The 18606-nt window shown below is 42.8% G+C and overlaps 1 protein-coding gene across 1 annotated transcript in view; it reads left to right on the forward strand.

The window, feature by feature from the left end:
* LOC129707998 (mucin-19-like) overlaps positions 1 to 18606 on the forward strand; it is a 46467-nt gene that overhangs the window by 19841 nt on the left and 8020 nt on the right. Inside the window, exons 11-17 of the mRNA XM_055653550.1 lie at positions 28 to 129; positions 1427 to 1612; positions 2221 to 2460; positions 2572 to 2728; positions 6232 to 6357; positions 11762 to 11903; positions 14766 to 14794. Coding sequence (XP_055509525.1) covers positions 28 to 129; positions 1427 to 1612; positions 2221 to 2460; positions 2572 to 2728; positions 6232 to 6357; positions 11762 to 11903; positions 14766 to 14794 — 982 coding nt within the window. The remainder of the gene's footprint in view (positions 1 to 27; positions 130 to 1426; positions 1613 to 2220; positions 2461 to 2571; positions 2729 to 6231; positions 6358 to 11761; positions 11904 to 14765; positions 14795 to 18606) is intronic.

Below are 18606 nucleotides of genomic sequence, written 5' to 3' on the forward strand. Positions count from 1 at the left end.
TATATTTCAATCTCATTTGATATCTAGAGCTATCCAGATGAACCTGATGCATTTCAAATATTAATAGAAAGTGTTGCTTGTGGACAGACTGGATTTACATGTTCAAGAGTGATCACCATTTTAATTGAGGCAAGTATTTGCAAATGATATAAACAGGTATCAAGGCTGTAGAATAATGATGGCGAAAGAACACTTGAACAATATAAAGTTAAAAGCAAAATGAGCCTTCATATCATGGACCAGCTTGTGTCAGATGGTCTGGAGAACTCAAGAATCCTGGCTCTTTTCTGGATCCCAGTCTGACGAGGTCCAGTAAGCTAATTTGCAGCATGGACATATAATCAATGCCCGCACTTGTTTCGTAATCTGCAAACAACAGTCAGCTATATTTAAAATATATAAGTCTGAAGAAAGGTCCTGAACTGAAATGTAACCACCTAACCCATCAATGTTCCTCAGGGATGCTGCCTGGCCTGCCGAGTTACTCCAACACTCTGTTGGGCTATATTTGAAAATATATATTTGACTAGACTAAGTGGGACCCTTTGGGTCCCAGCATCACGCGGGAGGGCTGGTCCACAACGCAATATTCCACCTCTCCACCAATTCCAATACCGCTCGCCAGTGTGGTGGGGGGGGGGGGGGGGCTCTGTTGTGCTAGTATGGGTGTTGCGGGCCGAAGGTACTGGTTTCCAGAGGGCTAGTATAGACATTGGGGGCCGCATGGATGCTTGGGCAGGCATCCAACTGTTGCAACAATTTTTAAAGCCAAGCCAAGGCAAACAATTGGGCTGCAGCCACCCGAGAACCAAAATTCATTTTGTGAACATAAACTTGTTAAAAAGGCGAGGCAAACAATTGGGCTGCAGCCACCCGACAACCAAAATTAATTTTGTGAACACAAACTTGTTAAAAAAGGCGAGGCAAACAATTGGGCTGCAGGCACCCGACAACCAAATTTCATTTTGTGAACACAAACTTATTAAAAAGGGCTGCAGCCACTTTACAGCCGCTTCGAGGGGACTCACCGTGGAGTAGACGTGCCTTCAGTGTTATTCGCAGCTCAGAGAGCCGTGAGCCATGACCCTCTCGTTTCCTGGTTCTGGCAGAGACTGAGTGAGGCACGACACTTCCTGGTTTAATAGTCCCTCCCTCTGCCGCCAGCGGGGGCAGCAGAGAGAATGGGGAATTTTGAAAAAACATTAATATATCTCTAATTTTTCATCGACGGAAAAAATCCTCTGCACTCATACGGCGAAGGGGGGCTCTGAGTGAGGTGGCCAAAAATGTCAGCGGTAGGTGGCGGCGTTCTCTTGGAAATGCAGCACAGTTGGCCAAAAGCGGTCAAGATCAGAGATTTAGTAATATAGATATGAAGAATACAAGAACCATAATTGATTTTCTTTCATCAAAATCATTCTTGCAGGGAATAGAATTGAAACTACTTGATGGCAAAGTGCAAGTCTCATACTCCAATCAAGATGTTTGCACAGATCGTATTTATTCACTGCACATGGTGGGACTCTATTTTATTCTTGAATTTCACTCAGGAATAACTGTGATTTGGGACAAGCACACTCGAATTTCTGTAACACTGGCTACAAAATGGCAGGTAAGCAAATGTCAATTTTCTTTGTGCTTTCCTGTAGCAATAAATAAAAATTACTTTCATAAACTGCGAGGTCCTTACATTTCAATTGGGATACTTACAGATTATTTAATATAATTTATTTTAAAAAGTAACAGGGTACCAATGTTTTTCCCTGAACGCTTTGCCAGTGCAGAGATGTTGAAGATAACTCCTAGGTTTAATCCAGAGCTACGTGCCAGTGAGGGTATAAATAGAAGAAAGAACAGATGGATGCGTAGCTGAGGTGTTGTTGCATGGGGCAGGGATTCATATTTTTGAACCATTGTTAACATATGAGTTAACATATGAGGAGTGTTTGATGGCACTGGGACTGTAAGATGGTGTTTAGAAGATGAGGGGGGACCTTATTGAAACTTACTTAATAGTGAAAGGCTTGGATGGAGTGGATGTGGAGAGGATGTTTCCATTAGTGGGAGCCTATGACCCTATGATAAGTGTAATTGTTTGTAAATAACAGTTGCCTGCAGTATGAAGTATCTGTGCTTCAGCGACAACATAAAGTTCGTTAAATCAAAATATTGCCTATTCCAATTGGTAATTGTTTTTAATATTATGAACCATTATTACAGAACAAAGTATTTGGACTCTGTGCAAATTACAATTCTCGTATTGAAGATGATCAAATGACAAAATCAAAAACTTTGGTGACTGATCCTGTGGAATTTGCAAAAAGCTGGAAATCTTCAAGGCCATGCAAAATATTTGTAGAGGATGCTGCTTCTTGTTACAAAAATCCATATTGTTTAGCATGGGCTGCAAGAAAATGTACTATCATTACAGGGGACATTTTTAACGCCTGCCATAAAATGGTAAGTGTCTATAAGGATGGTGACTTTATATGAAGAACACAAAAAAGTTTAAAATAATTAATAAAGCTTCTTGTAAAACATTCATGTGTTTTCTGATGCTGTGATCTACAGGTTGATCCAACTCCATTTTACAAAATGTGTGTTAAAGAAACTTGTACTGACTGTCAGGGAGGGAAATGTTTGGGTTTCTGCTCTGCAGTAGCAATGTATGCGGAGACTTGTAACAAAGCTGGCATCTGCGTTGACTGGAGAACTCCAGATGTGTGTCGTAAGTAGAACATTTCTAATAATGCAAAGCAAGAATCAATTTAAGGAGAAAATAAATGTACTTCCAGTTGCTAAATCAGGCAGATATGAAAATCAACTTTTTTTATATCCAGCTTGCTGGAAATATTTACGTAGGTATATTATCTCTTCCATCAAGTCATATTTTTTTGTTTCTGCAGCTGTGACGGTTCCATTGAAACTTGAAAAATCTTGAAAAACTTGAAAAAAAAATCACAATAAAAAAATCCAAAACAAAATAATCTTTATACATTCTCTGTGTTACCTTCAATATTTCTAGTGTCATACCCAGAATAATTGACAATGGAGATGAGGAGGAATTTATTTAGCCTGAGATTTATGACATTGTGGAATTAATTGCCACAGACTTAGCTTTTACAGATCGTAAAAGCTAAGATATTGAGTATTTTTAAGGTGGAGATTGATCAGGAAGTGCATCAAATGTTACAGGGAGAAGGCAGGAGAATGGGGTTAAGAGGGAAAAATAGATCAGCCATGATTGAATGGCAAAATAGATTAGATTAGCTGAATGGTCTAATTCTGTTCCAATGTCTTACGATCTTGTGCAGATCTATATACCTACATTTCCTGCACATCCAAAAGCTTTTTCGAAAAACCTCCAAAATGCCAGTGTTGTATCTGCTTCCACCACCACCCTGACAAGGCATTCCAATCACCCACCACTCAGTGTAATAAAAACCTGTCCTGCACATTCCTTTAAACTCACCTTAAAATACTGCCTTCAAGTCTTTCACATGTCCACCCTGGGAAATGGTTCTGACTGTCTCCTTAATCTATGCCTCCCATAATTTTATAAACTTCTATCAAGTCTCCCTTTGATAACAGACAATAGGTGTAGGAGTAGGCCATTCGGCCCTTCGAGCCAGCACCGCCATTCAATGTGATCATGGCTGATCATCCCCAATCAGTACACCCATTCCTGCCTTCTCCCCATATCCCCTGTCTCCGCTATCTTTCAGAGCCCTATCTAGCTTTCTCTTGAACATATCCAGAGAACTGGCCTCCACCGCCCTCTGAGGCAGAGAATTCCACAGACTCACAACTCTCCGTGTGAAAAAATGTTTTCTCATCACTGTTCTAAATGGCTTACCCCTTATTCTTAAATTGTGGCCCCTGGTTCTGGACTCCCCCAACATCGGGAACATGTTTACAAACCCTTTATAATCTTATATGTTTCAATAAGATCGTCTCTCATCCTTCTAAATTCCAGAGTATACAAGCCCAGCCGCTCCATTTTCTCAGCATGTGACAGTTCCACCATCCTGGGAATTAACCTTGTAAACCTACGCTGCACTCCCTCAATAGCAAGAACGTCTCCTCAAATTAGGGGACCAAAATTGCACACAATACTCCAGGTGTGGTCTCACTAGGGTCCTGTACAACTGCAGAAGGACCTCTTTGCTCCTATACTCACTCCTCTTGTTAGAAGGCCAACATGCCATTCGCTTTCTTCACTGCCTGCAGGCTTACTTTCATTAACTGATGAACAAGTACACCCAGGTTTCGTTGCACCTCTCCTTTTACTAATCTGACACCATTCAGAAAATAATCTTTCCTGTTCTTGCCACCAAAGTGGATAACCTCACATTTATCTACAATACACTGCATCTGCCATGCATCTGCCCACTCAGCCAACCTGTCCAAGTCACCCTGCATTCTCATAGCATCCTCCTCACAGTTCACACTGCCACCCAGCTTTGTGTCTGGGTTGTACTGATTGGGGCCAATCTTGAGGTTGGCTGGATGTCTGTAACCAGTCGTGTTCTGCAGAGATCTGTTCTCAGGCCTCTGTTGTTTGTTACTGGGATGTTACTTTTCATGCTTAGCAAGTTTGTAGATTACACCAAATCGGTGGAGGTGCAGACAGCGAGGAAGGCTGTTAAAGGATACAATGGGATATAGATCATTTATGGAAATGGATGCAGAAATGACTGGGGGAATTTAATCTGAGCAACTGTGAGGTGTGGCACTTTGGGAGGTTGTTTGAAAGGGTAAAGTATAAAGTATACAGATAATAGCAAGTCTCTTAACAGCATTGATGTACAGAACCATAGCTCCCTGAAAGTGGCAACATAGGTATATCGTAAAAAAAAAGGCATATGATATGCTTATCTTTGTCAGTGGAATCATTAAGTCCTTGCTCCTAAACTCAAATCCTCTCACAAGGAAGGCCAATATGCCATTTGCTTTCTTCACTGCCTGCTGTACCTGCATGCTTACTTTGACTGACTGATGTACAAGTACACCCAGGTCTCGTTGCACCTCTCCTTTTCTTAATCTGACACCATTCAGAAAATAATCTTTCCTGTTCTTGCCACCAAAGTGGATAACCTCACATTTATCCACATTATACTGCATCTGCCATGCATCTGCCCACTCACCCAGCCTATCCAAGTCATGCCTCATAGCATCCTCCTCGCAGCTCACACTGCCACCCAGCTTTGTGTCATCCGCAAATTTGGAGATGTTCCATTTAATTCCCTCGTCTAAATCGTTAATATATTGTAAATAACTGTGGTCCCAGCACCGAGCCTTACGGCACCCCACTAGTCACTGCCTGCCATTCTGAAAAGGACCCGTTAATTCCTACTCTTTGCTTCCTGTCTGCCAACCAGTTCTCCATCCATGTCAATACACTACTCCCAATACTATGTGCTCTAATTTTGCGCACTAATCGCTTGCGTGGGACCTTGTCAAAGGCTTTTTGAAAGTCCAGATACACCTCATCCACTGGCTCTCCCTTGTCCATTGTATTTGTTACATTCTCAAAATATTCCAGAGGATTAGTCAAGCATGATTTCCCCTTCGTAAATCCATGCTGACTCTGACCAATCCTGTCCCTGCTTTCCAAGTGCGCTGTTATAACATCTTTAACAATTTACTCAAGCTTCCTGCCCACTACTGATGTATGGCTAACTGTTCTATAATTCCCCGTTTTCTCTCTCCGTCCTTTGTTAAAAAGTGGAATTACATTGGCTACCCTCCAGTCCACAGGAACTGACCCAGAGTCGAGAGAACATTGGAAAATGATCATGATCATCAATTCATCCACAATTTCTAGGGCGACGTCCTTGAGGACTCTGGGTTGCAGACCATCAGGCCCTGGGGACTTATGTGCATTCAGACCCAACGGTTTACCTAACACTATTTCCTAACTAATGTGGATTCCCTTCAGTTCCTCGCTCCAACTAGATCCTTGATTTATAGATAAATCACTGAAACTGCTGTAAACACATTGCTCCCCTGCTCAGCAGATCCACTCAATTCAAGCTCCTTGCTTATTGTTTTCAAAGCTGTTCCTCACTCTACTTTATGAACATTTTAATCATTTACTAGACCAAGTGCAGACCCATTGGCAGGAGGATAAATGTACGGTATTGTTTTTTTAATTCATGTGATTACAATAATTTACAAGAACCCTTTGTGATATTCAATAAATATTGATTCATTCATTTAATATTGCAGCTATATACTGTGACTATTATAATCGAGATGATGAATGCAGTTGGCAGTACAAACCTTGTGGAACAGAAATTACAAAAACTTGCAGCGATCATTCAATTGACAAGAAGTTCTCTCCAATTCTTGAAGGTTTCAAATTTCTGTTCTTGTGAATGGTTTAATTATAAATATATAGCCTGCTTAATGGGAATATATATGCTAAGCACAAAATGTATTAATAATGAGATTACAAAGCTTGCTTTATATTGACAATTATTTTAATAATCTACGTTTTACTTGCAATATTAATTGTTGTAAGCATTGAAGTGCAAACATTTATTAAAATCATCTGCACCATATGAACAAGATAATACCTGGACTAACCTTGGTGACTATGTTAGCCATTGATGGAAATTTAACATATACCATTTTTTAATTGGTGAACTGCAGTAACTCAAGCCTCCACTGGAAGGTACACATTCACTTGAGTCAAATCAGATTGGATTTGACTAGATAATTCAGTCTCAGGTCTATCAGCCTCCTTCCTGTAACCATGTTAAACTGGAATGGATGTGTTAATTGTTCTGGTCTTCACAATCATGCAGCCAAGTGGCAAGGCATATAAAACTTTGGCAGCAAACTGACCTCACCCAGTGTAAAATTAAGCCCCTATTCCCTGAACATCCTGATAGTCCTTGACAGGAAGCAAGGTGGGGGCAAAGCTTAACTCTTAGTTAAGCATCCATTCCTGCAGGCAGCTGGATCTGGTAAAATTCAGGCACGGTCTCATAAATGACAAGCTCATAAATGACAAAAGTGCCAAGCAGTGATCATTCAAACAACTGCCCTTGATATTCAATGTCATTATCATCTTTGGAGTTATTTATTTTCCAGAACTTCAATTGAATCAACTAAATAAATATCCTGGCTGGGTGTGCAGTGGGAGATAGAAGTAGTAGATGCTGTTTTTTATAATTTTCAGAATCATTTGTTAAGTAGGGGGAGGAAAGAACGAGAAAAAGAATGGTTGGAGGGCCAGGGATGATCTGAGTAGAATAAAGGACAAGTTTTATTTCAGATATAAATGCACTCTATACATTTGGGGCACAGCATTGTCGTCATTCCCTGATCCATCATATCCTTACATTTGTTAGCAATATTTACAATATTTCAATGTATCACTGTTGTTTTATCCCCAAACATGACAGAAGTGAAGCATGTGAAATCTTATTATATAGGATCTAGCCCCTTTATATCCAGTGATGTGACACACATGGCCTTTGCAGTGGTTTCAATTTGTACTTTAACGGGCACTCCTGCACCTTGAATATGCCCGTAAGCAGCAGCATTCAGATGTAGATACTTCCTTGCACTGGAAACCCCACAGGTTTTATGCAGACTAAATTGCATCTTTCACCGAGTTAATGATCTTCTATGTGTCGTCAATGTTTGTCTCAATATGTGTCCTTGCATTCTTTTAGAAGGATGAGGGGTCCTCATTGAAACTTACTGAATAGTGGAAGACCTGGATAGAGTGCATGTGGAGAGGATGTTTCCACTAGTGGGAGGGTCTAGGACCAGAGGTCATAGCCTCAGAATAAAAGGACGTCCATTAGAAAAGAGATAAGGAGGAATTTATTTAGTCTGAAGTTGGTGAATCTGTGGAACTCATTGCCACAGAAGGCTGTGGAGAACGCCAATGGATAATTTTAAGGCAGAGATAGATAGATTCTTGATTAGCACGGGTGGCATGGGTTATGGGGAGAAAGTAGGAGAATGGGGTTGAAATTGAAAGCCAAGATTGAATGGTGGAGAAGACCTTAAGGGTAAATGGCCCAATTCTGCTACTATCACCTAGGAACTTATGAAACAATCCATGGAGCTTTGTTACGAAATTGCAGGGCTGTCTGCACCACAACCGCCTTGAGAGCATGTGTGGTGGGTCTGAGAGTTCAGCTGTGCATGAAGATTCTACTAGGGAGTGACATTTTCACAACTGGCCAAATGATGCCTTGATGCTTATCTGGTCATGAAGGATTCTGCCAAATCAAGTCACAAAGTACAGAAGTAACACAGCGGGTCAGAAAGCATCCTTGGAGAAAATGAATAGGTGACATTTCAGATCGGGCCTCTTTTTCAGACTGATCAGCATGGACATGTGGGTTGAAGGCCTGTTTCCCGCTGTACAGCTCAATTACTCTATAACTAAATGGAACATTCTATGACAACAAAGCTAAACCCGTCCTTTGTGACACTAGAGATAGATTGATGCTCAATATGAGGCGACACTCTACCTATCTTGATGCTTGATGCAGTCATACCCATAGATAGGCATCCGAATGAGAGAAATTTTCAGTCCATTTTTCCATCCTGTCTCTGGAGATATGTTCATCACATTGTTATGGACACAATCTGTTTTGGAACTCTGCAGAGCAAAGAACAAAATGCTGAAGCCCGAAGGGTCAATGATCCCATAAGCATAGGGGTAGAGGTTTGTGTCTACTTCCACATTTAGAATTATAATTTCCTCTTAAAGCCTTGACACTGGACCCAAAGTATTCTCATTTCATGCAGGAGGGTCCCTGCAATGAGGATGTTTCAGTTTCTATTTTATAGGCATCCTCTGAAACCATTTCATCAAAACATTTTGTAGGTTGGGCCTGTCATGATAGCTCTCACTTGGTGTTTTTGAAATATTATCCTGAAAGTGATCAGGTAACCATTTTAATCAGTGCACATTCAATGAAAAGCCAGGGTTTAGGTTTTGTTAGCAAATATTTACTGTGAATTGAAGACATTAATATGCTGAATATGACTAAAGCACAGCCTCAAAAACTGACCTACTGAAAAAGCTGAATCAGACACGTTGCACCTCCAGTGTTGGTGTAAACATGCCTAATTCTGCATTTTTTACTGCTGTAGATTAAAATACAAATAAATATATGCAGCTTGGGAATATGCAATCTTTGCACATATTCCACATACATAGGATGGCAGATGCAGGTCTATCTGTATATTGTTACTTGTTTATCTGATGTACAGAGGGATCTTTGGGTCCAAGTCCATAACTCCCTAAAAGTGGCAACACAAGTGGATAGAGTGGTAAATAAGGCATATGTTATTCTTGATTTTGTTTGTCATTTTGTATCAGAGTCAGGAAGTCATGATGCAGCTCCAGTGGACTTTGGTTATACCTCATTTGGAGTATTGTGTGCAGTTCTCATTGTCCCATTACAGGAAGGAAGTGGAGGCTTAGGAAGGTGTAGTTTACCAGAATGATTCCTGGATTAGGGAGTATTAGCTACAGTGAGAGATTGGTCAGGAGGTTTTCCCTGGAATGCCGAAGGTTGTGGGGATGCCTAATAATATTATATCAAATTATGAGATGCGTAGATAGGGTAGGCAATCAGGAGATATAATCAAACACTAAAGGGCATAGCTTAAAAGTGAGAAGAACAAAAATTAAAGGAGACGTGCAGGACAATTTTTTTAACAGAGGGTTGTTTCAGAAAGTACTGCAAATGCTGGAAAAATCGAAGGTAGACAAAAATGCTGGTGGAATTTAGCGGGTGAGGCAGCATCTATGGAGCGAAGGAATAGGTGACGTTTCTGGTCGAGACCCTTCTTCAGACTGATGTGGGGGGAGGGGGGATGGGAAGAAGAAAGGAAGAGGAGGAGACAGTGGGCTGTGGGAGAGCTGGGAAGGGGAGGGGAAGGAGGGAAAAAGCAAGGACTACCTGTGGAAAAGTCAATGTTCATATCACTGGGGTGAAAAATACCCAAGCAAAATATGAGGTGCTCCTCCTCCAATAGTCGGATACGGAATGGGAGGGGGCTTTGAAGTGATGAGCCACCGGGAGATCAGGATGGTTAATACGAACTGTGCGGAGGTATTGGGCGAAGCAATCGCCAAGCCTGTGCTTAGTCCCACCGATGTAGAGCAGTTTACACCTAGAGCAGTGGATGCAATAGATGAGGTTGGAGGAGGTGCAGGTGAACCTCTGCCTCACCTGGAAAGACTGCTTGGGTCCTTGGATGGAGTCGAGGGGGGGAGGTAGTGACAATTGTAGCATTTCCTGCGGTTGCAAGGGAAAGTACCAGGGGAGGGGTGGGTTGAATGGGAAGGGACGAACTGACCAGGGAGTTACGGAGGAGCGTTCTCTGCGGAAAGCCAAAATGGGAGGAGATGGGAAGATGTGGCCAGTGGTGGGATCCCGTTGAAAGTGGCGAACATGTCGGAGGATTATCTGTTGTATGTGACGGCTGGTAGGGTGGAAGGTGAGGACAAGAGGGACTTATTATGAGTGGGGGGATGGGAAGTGAGAGCGGAGCTACGGGATATAGAGGAGACCCAGGTGAGAGCCTCATCTATAATCGAAGAGGGGAACCCCTGTTCCCTAAAGAATGAGGACATCTCCGATGCCCTGGTTTGGAACACCTCATCCTGGGTGCAGATGTGGCGCAGACACAGAGGAATTGGGAGTAGGGGATAGAGTCCTTACAGGAAGCAAGTTGGGAAGAAGTGTAGTTCAGATAGCCATGGGAGTCAGTGGGTGTGTAGTGGATGTCGGTCAGTAGTCTGTTACCCACGATGGAGATAGGGAGGTCAAGAAACGGTAGGGAGATGTCGGAAATGGTCCAGGTGAATTTGAGTGCCGGATGGAAGTTAATGGTGAAATGGATGAAGTCAGTGAGTTCTGCATGGGTGCAGGAGGTAGCACCAATCCAATCATCAATGTAGCTACCTCCTGCACCCATAATTGGAGTCTGCAGGCATTGGAAACTAGGATGAGGATGTGCAGCTGAGCTGAATGCATGTTTGGTAAGTTCGTAACAGGCTATAGTACAACAGAGCCCGAAATATATTTTAGAAGTGTGTTTCCAGTGTAATTTTCTGAATGTGCACCAGGATTCAATTTAAGATCCAGAAACAAAGAACTGCAGATTCAAAACGACACAAAGTGCTGATAGACGATGTTTTGGGTCAGCGTGCGATACAAATGTTTGAAACATACATGTGTATGTTTCGCCTATTCATATTACAAAATTATAACCAGGATCCTGTGTATATCAGGGGATACTGAGTTGCATGTAACAAACCACTTTCTAGTTTTAAGAGATGTTCATCTGAGGACATTCTGGAAAGCTCACCTAAACGGATGATAACAGATGCTACCTTCTTCACCCTGTAGCTATCTCCTTTAAAACAGCCTACTTAATCCGCTGAAAAGTCATAGCACAGTTCAAATAGTTAGACATCATGATTATTATGTATGTAAATTACTTTTAATTACTTCCACTGCCAGTTTGATGCCTAAGAAAATATGCATATAGCTATTTAAAATATTTGAGAATGGGGAATACTTCAACTGCTCCCCCTTGTGCTTCCCAAACATGTTGGTAAATTAATTCACCATCGGTAGTAGGTAGAAAACAGCTTAATCAAGCAAATTGTGGAACCTGGCCATGTGTAGGATATCATTTGTCTTTTAAAGTACAATAAAATGAAAAAAAGTGAGAAGTTTGCCAGCATATTTTTTTTTTTAATTTTCAGGATGCTATGCAAAATGTCCAGATGATGTTCCTTATCTGGATGAAAATACAATGAAGTGTGTTGACTTAGCTAATTGTACTTGTTATTTTAATGGTATATTATTGCAACCAAATGAAGAAATAATGACAGAATGTGGACAAAGGTAAAATATTAGTTTAAATCTATTTTGTTATCAATTTCTAAAAATAATATGTATCTCCAATTTTACATGCTGAAACAAATGTATAATCAACTTGGTTTTCACTGGCCAGAGAAGCTATATTAACCAAAACATTTTTCTATCTTATAGAAATCATTCAGGCTTTCCTGAAATCATCCTCAACAATTGCTTGAGAAATATCTCCATTTGTCCCTTGAATACATTCATAACAATTAGAAATGCTTCAGGTACATGATTAACCATCAGTTGCCTTCGCTGGTTAAAATATCCCCCTGATATTGAACAGAGTCATTTAACTAGAGTCACTCTGATCTAGAAGTAATCAGGGCATTGAACCAAATATCTCTGAAACACTTTTGATGCTGTTTGCAAAAGTCTTCATGAAACCAATTCAAAATAAATGTTAGGTACACAAAAAAAAGCTGGAGAAACTCAGCGGGTGCAGCAGCATCTATGGAGCGAAGGAAATAGGCAATGTTTCGGGCCAAAACCCTTCTTCAGACTGATCGGGGGCGGGGGTGGGCGGGGACAAGAAAGGACAAAGGAGGAGGAGCCCGAAGGCTGGGGGATGGGAGGAGACAGCAGGGGGACTGAGGAAGGGGAGGAGACAGCAAGGACTAACAAAATTGGCAGAATTCGATGTTCATGCCCCCAGGATGCAGACTCCCCAAACGGAATATGAGGTGCTGTTCCTCCAATTTCCGGTGCTGCTCGCTGTGGCCATGGAGGAGACCCAGGACAGAGAGGTCGGAGACGGAGTGGGAGGGGGAGTTGAAGTGCTGAGCCACCGGGAGGTCAGCTTGGTTATTGCGGACCGTGCAGAAGTGTTCGGCGAAACGATCGCCCAACCTCCGCTTGGTCTCACCGATATAGATCTGCTGACATCTAGAGCACCGGACGCAATAGATGAGGTTGGAAGAGATGCAGGTAAACCTCTGTCGCACCTGGAACGATTGCTTGGGTCCTTGAATGGAGTCGAGGGGGGAGGTAAAGGGACAAATGTTGCATCTCTTGCGGTTGCAAGGGAAAGTGCCCGGGGAGGGGGTGGTACGAGAGGGAAGGGAAGAATTGACAAGGGAGTTATGGAGGGAGTGGTCTTTGCGGAAGGCAGATATGGGGGGAGATGGGACGATGTGGCGAGTGGTGGGGTCACGTTGGAGGTGGCGAAACTGACGGAGGGTTACTTTTTGTATGTGACGGCCGGTGGGGTGAAAGGTGAGGACTAGGGGGACTCGGCCCTTGTTCCGAGTGGGGGGATGGGGAGAGAGAGCAGTGTTGTGGGGTATGGAAGAGACCCTGGTGCGAGTCTCATTTATGGTGGAGGAGGGGAACCCCCGTTCCCTGAATAATGAGGACATTTCAGATGTCCTGGTGTGGAACGCCTCATCCGTGGAGCAGATGCGGCGTAGACGGAGGAATTGGGAGTAGGGGATGGAGTCCCTACAGGAAGCAGGGTGGGAAGAAGTGTAGTCCAGATAGCCATGGGAGTCAGTGGGTTTATAGTGTATGTCGGTTAGAAGTCTATCACCTGCAATGGAGATAGTGAGGTCAAGGAATGGTAGGGAAGTGTCGGAAATGGTCCAGGTGTATTTGAGTGCCGGATGGAAGTTAGTGGTGAAGTGGATGAAGTCAGTCAGTTGTGTGCGGGTGCAGGAGGTGGCACCAAAGCAGTCGTCGATGTAGCGGAGGTAGAGGTCGGGGATGGGGCCCTGGTATGTATTGAACAAGGATTGCTTGACGTAACCGACAAATCGGCAGGCATAGCTGGGGCCCATACGTGTGCCCATAGCTATGCCTTGTATTTGTAGGAAATGGGAGGAGTCAAACGTGAAGTTATTGAGGGTAAGGACCAGCTCCGCTAGGCGGAGGAGAGTGTCAGTGGCTGGGTATAGGTTGCTTCTCTGGTCGAGGAAGAACCGGAGGGCTTTGAGACCATCGTGGTGGGGGATGGAGGTGTAGAGTGACTGGACGTCCATGGTGAAGATGAGGGGGTGAGGGCCTAGAGAATGGAATGCGCGGAGGCGGCGGAGAGTGTCTGAGGTGTCTTGAACATAGGTATGGAGGGATTTAACCAAGGGTGATAGGATGGAGTCAAGGTATTTGGAAATGAGTTCGGTGGGGCACGAACAGGCAGAGACAATGGGTCTTCCGGGATAGTCAGGTTTGTGGATTTTAGGTAGAAGGTAAAATCGGGCTGTGCGGGGCTGGGGAACGATGAGGTTGGAGGCTCGGTCGTTACAGCACCTCATATTCCGTTTGGGGAGTCTGCATCCTGTGGGCATGAACATCGAATTCTCCCAATTTTGTTAGTCCTTGCTGTCTCCTCCCCTTCCTCAGTCCCCCTGCTGTCTCCTCCCATCCCCCAGCCTTCGGGCTCCTCCTCCTTTGTCCTTTCTTGTCCCCGCCCCCCCCCGCCCCCGATCAGTCTGAAGAAGGGTTTCGGCCCGAAACGTTGCCTATTTCCTTCGCTCCATAGATGTTGCTGCACCCGCTGAGTTTCTCCAGCTTTTTTTTTTGTGTACCTTCGATTCTCCAGCATCTGCAGTTCCTTCTTAAACTCAAAATAAATGTTGTTTCTTTAGAAAACTTTCCCAATAGTTTCTGCACTTTGCCCATGGTTTGTTTTTAGGATGATTGAGCTAATGTAGAGCAAATTTATTCTGTAATCTTTTGAAAGTGCCATCAAAGCATCAAATACTGTATACAATACCAATATCAACATAACATCAGCATATTTGTGCTCATAAGCATATTTCAATAATTTATTGCTGATGTTAACAAAATCAGCAATAATAATTAAAGTGATTGTAAATTTGAATGTTTCACATATTTTGTATTTTGCAGCAAGTGTCATAATGGAACAATTGAATTCAGTAAGTAACAGTTTTGTTAATTATTTAATGATCATTTAATGATTTTGTTAGATTCCAGGATAGTGTGTTGTCTCCCTGGGGTCAAGTGGGAAGGTGAGCAGCCTGATGTTGTGCACATTGGTAGGAAAAGGAACGAGTTCCTGTAGAGTAAATATAGGGAGTTAGACAAAAGTTAAAAATGTAATCTCTGGATTACTCCCTGTGCCAAGTGCTATTGTGGGAGTGCAGCACAGGTTCACGAGGTTAATTACCGGGATGGCGGGATAGAGTAGGAGGATATGACAGAAGATGTTTTGGCTGAGGAAATGATGCAATAGACAGTAATTGCAGGAGTAGGCTATTTGGCCCTTCGAGCCCACACCACCATTCACTGTGATCATGGCTGATCATCCACAATCAGTACCCCGTTCTTGCCTTCTCCTCATATCCCTAGACTACGCTATCTTCAAGAGCGCTATATAACTCTCTATTGAAAGCATCCAGAGAATTGGCCTCCACTGCCTTCTGAGGCAGATAATTCTACAGATGAACAACTCTGCGGGTGAAAAAGTTTGTCCTCGTCTCAGTTCTAAATGGCTTACCCCTTATTCTTAAACTGTGGCCCCTGGTTCTGGACTCCCTCAACATCGGGAACATGTTTCCTGCCTCTAGTGTGTCCAATCCCTCAATAATCTTATATGTTTCAATAAGAGACCCTCTCATCCTTCTAAATTCCAGTGTATACAAGCTCATCGCTCCATTCTTTCAACATATGACAGTCCCGCCATCCCGGCAATTAACCTCATGAACCTGTGCTGCACTCCCACAATAGCAAGAATGTCCTTCCTCAAATTTGGAAACTGAAACTGCACACAATACTCCAGGTATGGTCTCACTAGGGCCCTGTACAACAGCCGAAGGGCCTCTTTGCTCGTATACTCAACTCCTCTCGTTATGAAGGCCAAGATGCCATTCATTAGTTTTCTTCACTGCCTGCTGTACCTGCATGCTTACTTTCAGTGACTGAAGAAACAAGGACACCCAAATCTTGTTGTACTTCCTCTTTTCCTAACTTGACACCATTTAGATAATAATCTGCCATCCTGTTTTTTTGCCACCAAAGTAGATAACCACATTTATCCACATTAAACTGCATCTGCCATGCATCTTCCCCCTCTCCCAACCTGTCCAAGTCACCCTGCATCCTCATAGCATCCTCCTCACAGCTCACACTGCCACCCAGCTTTGTGTCATCTGCAAATTTGCTAATGTTACTTTTAATCCCTTCATCTAACTCATTAATGTATTTTGCAAATAGTAGCGGGGCCAGCACCGAGCCTTGCGGAACCCCACACATTTTGCCCACCTTTCTGAAAGGGACCCGTTAACCCCTAATCTTTGATTCCTGTCTGCAAAACAATTTTCTATCCATGTCAGTACCCTCCTACCTCCAATACCATGTGCTCTAATTTTGCCGACAAACCTCCTATGTGAGATCTTATCAAAGGCTGTCTGATAGTCCAGGTACACTACATCCACTGGCTCTCCCTTATCCATTTTCCTAGTTACAACCTCAAAATTTTCCAGAAGAATAGTCTAGCATGATTTCCCCTTTGTAAATCCATGCTGACTCGGACAGATCCTGTTACTGCTATCCAAATGTGCCGCTATTTCATCTTTTATAATTGAGTCCAACATCTTCACCAACGCCAATGTCAGGTCAACCTGTCTATAATTCTTTGTTTTCTGTCTCCCTTCTTTCTTAAAAAGTGGGATAACATTAGCTACCCTCCAATCCACAGGAACTGATCCTGAATCTATAGAACATTAGAAAATGATCACCAATGCGTCCACAATTTCTAGAGCCACTTCTTTAAGTACCCTGGGATGCAGACCATCAGGCCCTGGGGATTTATCAACCTTCCGTCCCATCAGTCTACCCCAAACCATTTCCTTCTGAATGTGAATTTCCTTCAGTTCCTCCATCACCCTTGGTCCTCTGGCCACGAGTACATCTGGGATGATTGTTTGTGTCATCCTTAGTGAAGACAGATCCAAAGTACCTGTTCAACTCGTCAGCCATTTCCTAGTTCCCCATAATAAATTCAACTGTTTCTGATTTCTAGGGACATTTGGCTTAACTAATTTTTTCCCCTTCAAATACCTATAGAAGTTTTCACTATCCTCCTTTTTTTTCTTGGCGGATTTACCTTCGTACCTCCTCTTTTCTCCCTGTATTGCCTTTTTAGTTATCTTCTTTTGCTCTTTAAATGTACTCAAGTCCTCTGTCTTCCCACTCATCTCTGCTATGCTTTCTTCTCTTTTATTTGTATACTGTCCTTGACTTCCTTTGTCGGCCACACAGTCGCCTCTTACTCCCCTTAGAATCTTCCTCTTTGGAATGAACTGATCCTGCACCTTCTGTATTATTCCCAGAAATACCTGCAATTGTTGTTCCACTGTCATCCCTGCTCAGGTCTCTTTCCAGTCAACTTTGGCCAGCTCCTCCCTCATGCCTCCATAGTCCCCTTTGCTCAACTGTAATACTGACACTTCCGATTTTCCCTTCTCCCTCTTAAATTGTAGATTAAAACTTATTATATTATGGTCACTACCTCCTCATGGCTCCTTCACATTGAGTTCCCCTATCAAATCCAGAATTGCCTTCTCCCTGGTAGGCTCCAGTACATGCTGCTTTAAGAATCCATCTCGGAAACACTCCACAAACTCCCTTTCTTGGAGTCCAGTACCAATCTGATTTTCCCAGTCTTACCTGCAGGGGCCAGGATTGTGATTTTTAGACCTTTGGGATCTATTTTGGGGTGAAGGTGACCTGTACAAGAAGAATGAATTGTACCTGAACTGAAAGGGTCCAATATCACTCAGGAGAGTTTAAAATTGATTGGCAGGGGGATGGGATCTAAAACAATGGTGAGATAGATGGGAGGCTGGAAGTCGATACAGAAACACATAACCCAATAAACCTTTCCTATCATGTACCTGACTAAATGACTTTTAAATGTCGTTATTAAACCCGCTTCAACTATTTTTCTGGCAGGACATTTCATATTCCCAGTACCCTTTGTGTTAAAAAAGATGCTGCTCAGTTTCCTATGAAATCATTCCCCTCCCACTTTAATCCTATGGCCTCCAGTGCTAGATTCCCCTACCTTGGGAAAAAGATGATATGCATTCACCCTATTTATGCCCCTCATGATTTTATACCCCTCTTTCACATCATCCCTCAGTCTCTTGTGCTCACGGAATAATTTTCTTGCCAGTGCAACCTCTCCCGAAAGCTCAGTCCTTCAAAATCCTTGTGATATCCTTGTAATTTTTCTCAGCACTCTTTCCAGCTTAATGACATCTTCCTATAGCAAGGTGACCAAAACTAAATACAGTATTCCTAGAGTGGCCTCACCAACTTTGCGTACAATGGTAACGTCGGAACTTCTTTAATGAATTCCCTGACTGCTGAAGGCCAGCATGTCAAAAGCATGTCAGGTACTAGGCACTAGTTTGACTTCCTTTAATGCAAGAATGCATTTCTCCCTGTATTGCCCAGCTGATCACGAATGCACTGTCATTCTTGATAATCATCCTCACCGTCTACAATTAAACTTATTTTAGTGTCATCTGCAAACTTACCAATCATCCCTTGTACATTCTCATCCAAATCGTTGGTGTGATGGATAAAACATTGGCTTCATGGAAGGAAGCCGAGGGTGATGGTGGCAGATTGCTGGAGGCCTGTGACTAGTGGTATGCCTTAAGGTTCGGTATTTGTCATCTACATCAATGATTTGGATGAAAACATACATGGCAAGATTAGC

This window comes from Leucoraja erinacea, chromosome 22, assembly GCF_028641065.1.
Source record: "Leucoraja erinacea ecotype New England chromosome 22, Leri_hhj_1, whole genome shotgun sequence".
NCBI lineage: Eukaryota > Metazoa > Chordata > Chondrichthyes > Rajiformes > Rajidae > Leucoraja > Leucoraja erinaceus.